The 6,668-nt window shown below is 41.1% G+C and overlaps 1 protein-coding gene across 2 annotated transcripts in view; it reads right to left on the bottom strand.

Moving 5' to 3' along the window:
* Positions 1-243: 243 nt before the first annotated feature.
* The window catches only part of LOC306847702 (protein CBFA2T1), a 60,281-nt gene continuing 53,856 nt past the window's right edge, over positions 244-6,668 (bottom strand). For both annotated transcript variants that reach the window (XM_079381819.1, XM_079381820.1), the window contains exons 8-11: positions 5,956-6,157; positions 5,644-5,712; positions 3,052-3,242; positions 244-2,048 (exon numbers count right to left, since the gene is read on the bottom strand). In XM_079381819.1, coding sequence (XP_079237945.1) covers positions 1,770-2,048; positions 3,052-3,242; positions 5,644-5,712; positions 5,956-6,157 — 741 coding nt within the window. In that variant the 3' untranslated portion in view covers positions 244-1,769. The remainder of the gene's footprint in view (positions 2,049-3,051; positions 3,243-5,643; positions 5,713-5,955; positions 6,158-6,668) is intronic.

Here is a 6,668-nt window from a genome sequence, read left to right as displayed (position 1 = left end):
GCTGTCTGTTTTTTTACCTCTGCATTTGGAAAGTTAGTTTCTTAGTGTCTTTTTGTACATTTTTTTCTTTTATTTTGTAGAAAACAAAAACAACATATACCATAGCGTTCAGTATGCATATGCATGCACTGTCCTTAACTATTCAAAGCAAAATGTTTAGAAAAAAATGTTAACAAAAGCAGATTGTGATACTTCTGTTTTCTTTTTTTTCTATTTTTTTTTTCTCTTTTTTTCTTTTTTTTTCTCCATTTTTTAACAAGAAAAGAAAATCACAGATATGTAACGAAGCACTCCAAAGATAACCTATGAAGTGAAACTCCCTATGGAAAAAAAAAAACTGCCAAAAGAAGCATGCCGAGAGGAACCGTGACAGTGCAAATACATTTATGTACGTCCCATGTACAAAAACATTTATGTTAGCATTCCATGTAACATGCTAGTTCTCAGAAAAAACATCTGAGTGAGACTGAAGTAGCAGCTCTGAGAGATAGCGTTTGTCTTTCGAGGACAACGGGAAAAGTGTTTTTTCTTCTTAGAGAACTACAAGGGGACTAGCACAAACACATACGAATAGAAAAGCAGCTTGCGAGAGAGAGAGAGAGAAAAAGAGAAAATATGTTCTTCCTTTTTGCACCTAGAAAGCCTAAAAAGTTGTGACTGTGGTTTAAACTATTAATGCGTCGTCACAATTGTCCAGCACATGTACAATAAATAACCATTGGAGACGGCACAGGACACAAGTGTTTAACACAATGAGATCTAGAAGGGCAAAAAGAAGCAGAACGAGGACGGATGGTGGGATTAGAGATAGGCAGGACAGGAGAGGGCTCCAACAGCCAGTGATTTATGGGTAATTTCTCAGCCCTTTGTTTCCCAGCGGCTGTCACAGTGAGGTTCTGACAGTCCTGCTCTGGTGGGCCGATGACTTCACTTCCTGTTTTGGGAGCTGATGGAGTGCATTTGGGATCAGGGCTCAGAGCGCATCCTTCACTACGCCGTGTGGTACTCAACATCCAGCACGGGCCCTCCTCGCCCCTACATTCCTCAGTGAAACAGCTTTTTATTTCTCAGACCATTGACCTGGATATTATCTTGCAGAAGAGGGACGAACATCTGCGTTCCTTCACAATCTGCTGCACATCTGCAGAGTTCAGCGCGCGAGCCAGAAACTCCATCCGCCGTCTACTCCACCACGTCCGACGCAGATGCCATTCACGGCGTGTTTTTTTTCTCAGCAACATTGTGTTGACTTCTTTACAGGGAACGTTGTCTTTTTGTCTTAATAATATTCGGAGTCTTTGCTTACATCAGTATTTCCTTGGTTTTTGTCATTTAAAGTGTCTTTTAATGAGGTCAAATAGTTTCATATCCCAGCTACTGGATAAAGAGCTTTGAGAACGGAACGAAGGAGGAAAAAAAACGACAAACAAACGGAACGAAGGGGAGGTCAGATATACTCGTCGAGAGGTCCCGGCTGTCTACGCCATTTGTCTTCTTATTTACAAGAATGTAAGAGAGCCACAACAACAATAAACGACATTATCAACAGTAATTGATAATAGCTGTAGTAACAATAAAGGACAATGAGAATTTCAAACAAAGAATATCTTTGCGTTCTCTATCATGGCAAGTCAATATGACCCGAAATGGACCTCCTGTGGGGTGATCGCCCTAAGTACAGTCTCTTCTTTGTTAGTGCGCTAGATTTAGCATTTTGGAGCGAGTGAGGCAGGTGAGTCAGTCCCCGGTCAGCTGAGGCATCTCGGGTTCTAGCGCGGCGTGGTCTCTATGGCAGATGGCGTGCCAGGCGTGGCCGAGCGAGGGGTAGCGGCGGACGGTGTGTCCGCCGGGCTGCCAGCGCCGCTGCTGGGGGTGGCCGAGGAGCTGACGGTGGCGGGGGTCTCGCCCTGCTGCTGAGCCTGCAGAGTCTGGCCACATACGTGGTGGTGCTTTTCCCAGTCCTTGTGCTGGCAGAAGGAACCGCAGTAACGTGCCGTGTTGCAGCCGCTGCAGGTCTCACTCGCCTTGCGCCCGCAATTCCAGCAGCTCTGCACGAGAAAGAGGGGGAAGGGAAGTTTAAGCTGTGATATATTCAAAAAAAACTTGCATTTCTTTCCATGGGTATTATCCCAATTAGGAAATAATGGATGCACAGACCTTTGAGAAAAACGAGCGAAAGTCTCGGCTCATTAGCAGCAAACATTTCCCATTTGACTTTAAGTCTAAATAGAGAATTTTGCTTTATTTTTCTTTGGATCTCCCTGCTTTGAAAACACGGAAATAATGAGCTAGCTAGGGAAAAACGCAGTCATTTTACCCAGTTCCACATGGCGCTACGTGAGGACACATTTGTAACAGGTTAACTACAAAATGCTCAAAGATCACACAGACACTCAGGTTACCACTGTGGCCTCTTTGTGTTTGTCTCCGGGCCAAATAAGAGCAATTATCACAAAGTCGCGAATGCGTCCCAGAGACAAGAAGCCAGAGTTATAAACGGCTACCGACGCAATCCTCCAGGGGGACGTGCATAAACATGGCTTGTGCAATTAAACTCAGATGCGTGCCGTCTTTCTCTGCTAACTGATTAAACGAGCCGTACCCCTGCTGTGCACAGACACTCGGCGCTCCCTTCCCAATTTCCCACATCCAAATCAGTACCACCTTAACTGTCCACATGTTTCATTTAGAGGAGGAAAAGCGCCGCTCTGCCTGAGGTGATAAATGCAATGTTATATTCCTCGGCTCGGCATGACACCGGGCTGCATGAGGAATTATCTGGGACACTTTCTCTTCCCCCTGTGCTTTTCATATGATATCCATGTTCTCCTAAAGATTTCCATACTAAGGTTTTCATACCATAAAACAGCACAGCCAAGTAAATAAGGCATGTACACATTACATAAAATAAAATCCCCAAGATGATATATAATGCAAAATATAATCAATTATGGAATATATTACCATCCCAATGAATCATTATGCGGCACGTGAATGCTGCAGCTGTTCGCTAATACAATAACAATGTGCGGTAGGCGTACAAGCTGTTACCTCACTAGAGTCCTCCTGCTGGTTGATGACTGACAGCGCGTCCTCTGCCGCTTGTCTTTTGGCCTCGGCCACAGTGCGCTCCATCTTGGCTCGCTCGGTGCTGATCATCTCATGGGCCTTGCGCTCGGCCTCTGACACGGCTTTCTGCAACTCAGACATGGCCTGTCTCTTCACCTCATTCACAGCCTCTTCTGAAAGAAAGAGCACAGTGCTTTTAAGTGTCCAGGACACAGCAACAGAAACCCAGCAAATAGTTCAGAGAGAATAACTGATGTTAACGTAACATAATCTGTCTGCTGTACATTGTGAATCAGAATTTTCCATCTAAACTACAACATCTAAATTAACTGGTTTTATTGAAGTCCCAAATATTGTTAGATATGACTAAATCAACCAGTCTAGATTGTGTTACATCAAGTAAATTTTAAGGGTCAGACCAGGTGGACATAGCTGCACATGCACTTGATATCTCACAACAACAGTCAAAAGATATATGTATTTTTGTATGTATGGCAGGCCTAAAAAAAAGAAAACTATACTAATGCACGTTCAATAAATTGAAAGTGCTTATGCCAAAAAACTTTAAGAACCTCTCTCTCTATACACACACACACACACAATCACCTAACAATAGTATCTGACATTTTAATTCATTCAAAGTCACTCAAACAGCTAGTTATCGTGCATCATGAAAACTATTTTTATGTTGTTTAATTGATCCTATTGGCTTGTTTTGTTCAAAAGCAGGTGAGAGATTAATCTGGGGATTAATTAGAAACAATCAATTTTTATTTGAATGGGCTCAGATGGCTTTCTGTGTTTGCTGAATACAAATAAACAAGAAAAAGTGCTTTTTTTTTGCCTCAAACCAAAGACTTGACTGTAGGCAACAAGGCAAATTACAGGTAATCCTTGATATTTTTCCCTCTGAAGTATAAATGTATTTCCTTGAGCTCATACTTTATCTGTACTTTTACATTGTTATCCCATTAACCGTAAATACTTCTGGCTGGAAAACTCATCTCAAGAGCAGACTAGGTTTTTTTTTGTGTTTGTTTGTTTTCATTGTTCAAGGCTGCAGCCTGACTAATTGCATATGCAAATCGGGCAATTTATATTTAAATTATGCATTTCAATTGCGCCCCCAAAGGCCCATGCAGATCAGGATATGGCACTGTGCGAGAAAGGGCTTGAATATTCATCACCTACTGTACACAATCTTTCTAAAAAAAATTACACTTATTACACTGTGGCAACTTGTGAAGACCGCTTTAAGGCAGTTGTGACTCTTAAACACTTTTAGCTTGGGTTGTGTAACCATCACTAGAGGCGTACAATGGTTTTGAAAAAGGCATGCTGTTCTTGAGGAGTTTTAATAGACTGTCATGGTAGTCTCTTGTTCTGCAGAAATGGATGGCTGCGGTTGCGCAGACCCTCCTTCCCTCTTAAATTATAGAGCCAGGGACATTTTCATCAAGACTGGACTGAATTGTGAAACCATGGTGGTTTGGTCACAAAGTCATCCTCTTGATGGGCTGAGGTCACGAAAAATGCAGCACATTCCCTGATACATTTTACTGCATTTATATATGACTATTCAGATGGAATTTCAATCTGTGGTGATTTGTTTAGGGTGTTACTACTGCCATTGTGATGCAAAGGCAATGTATTAGCTAAAACGAGCAGTCTTAGACTGTCTTTTTTAACGTCACTTTCATGGAAAGGCTTGTTTGCTTTTATAAAGCCTTTGGTAAGACCACACAGCAAAGACAAACTGCTTTAGCAGATGCCTCTATCGTGTATGAGGCCAAGGTAAACAATCTGCTATTACAGAATCCATCACTTGTCATATTTCACACAGATCAACTGCTCTTTAAACAAAGCCTTTTAATATCTTTATCCCTCTTTTAACCAACTCCTCTGCTGTGATAAAACAGAGTGCCATGGAGAGCTGAGAGCCTGTTGCTCAGTTAATGGCAGGAGTGCTGAAGTGCTGTAAAGGCTGGGAGCACTTATGTGTCCTGTTCAGCCAGAGCAATAAAAGAGCTTTATGATCTGACATCACTGTTGGAATGTGTAGAGGTGCTTCCAGTGAAGCCAATCACTGAACTGCCCAACACACGACTCAGGGAACATTGCAGGAGTCAAAAAAAATGCCACAAAAACAGACGGACATTTCAAAACCCACTAAACCTTCCAAGTGTTTTATCAGCTTCTAAAGATTTTTCATAATGCCGGCTTCAAATAATGTTTTAAATAAAACTCATGATGACTAAACCTTCCAAGTGCTATATCTGCTTCTCAAGATTTTTGTTAATGTTGGTTTTAAATTAAATGCATGATGATTAAATATTATTTTTGTCTTTAAAAGAGATCTCATATTCCAACAAAACATTTTTATTTTATATTTTTCTATTTATACTGACTCTGCAGTTCTGCATACAAATAACTGACTGATTGAATTTCAGAGAGCTTTTAAATCACAGACAGGCTTTGAAAGATCTTTGTCTGAATAATTTAGCTTTGATTTTCCACCTGTGCTTATGAGTGTGTGTGTGTTAAAAAAAAAAGAAAAAAAGTTGGCATGCTAACCGGCTTTCTTCCAGATTTCTTCAGGTACGTATCCAGACACTGGCCTGTGAAGGAGCTCCCTATGGACGTCTGGAAGAGAGAGAAGAAAGGACACGTCATTTACAATGAACTCAATACATGGTACAACCATTTTTCCAGACAAAACAACTGATAGATCATTAAATTATAATCAGAACAATTTACTGTAAATCTGTTCTGTTTAACATCAGACATATCGTGTTTAAATAAACAAATAGATGCACGAAATAGAACATAAACTTTTCAGGTGATAAAAACATCTCAGACAAACGTCTTGTGCTGAGTAAGTGTTACCTAAAGCATTGCTTTCTTGGCTGGCAGGGCTCTGCTGTCTGGACTGACTGCTGCTGGAGCTGCTGGTCTTTTTAAGATCTTCAGCATCACTGTAACGACGGATCCAGTAGTTGAGCTCCTCCCGGTCGGCCTCCTGGCACCTCCTCAACACCGTCAGTGAGCGACGTGTCTTCTCCACCATATCCATAATGCAGTTTAGGAGCTGCAGGGGAGAAGCAGGCAGAATGTTACCAACACAACATCTGCTCTAAATAGAAATGACAAATTTAGATATAAAAACACGATGTTAAAGGCTGGCACTGAATGATGACTTACACCTCTATATGTTTACAGTCACTAAAGCACTAATGCCAACCCCTGACAAAAAGTTAATGCTCTGAAGTTGCTCTTTTATAGCTCAGGAGAGCTGAAAAAACGTATTAGACAAAACTGTACACAAATTAATATAGATATTTTGGAAAACTTTGAAAGAAATGTTAGCAGTCATGTTAACATCTTTGATTTTGGTATCTTTCACAAAAAACAGGAGACTTAAAGCTAAAATCGCTAGTTGAGCTCAATATAATTTCATTGTTGTCTAGAAGAAGATTGCAAAAAAAAAACATGCAAACACCGAAACGTACCAGCAAGCACACTTCTTGTGTCATATTCTCTCTCTCTCACACACACACACACACATGCACACGCACACAGACACACATACTTTGGATAGT

The sequence above is a fragment of the Barbus barbus genome (genome assembly GCF_936440315.1).
Source record: "Barbus barbus genome assembly, chromosome: 27".
NCBI lineage: Eukaryota > Metazoa > Chordata > Actinopteri > Cypriniformes > Cyprinidae > Barbus > Barbus barbus.
Note: the sequence above shows the minus strand (reverse complement) of the source record. Positions and strands in the feature narration are given on the sequence as shown.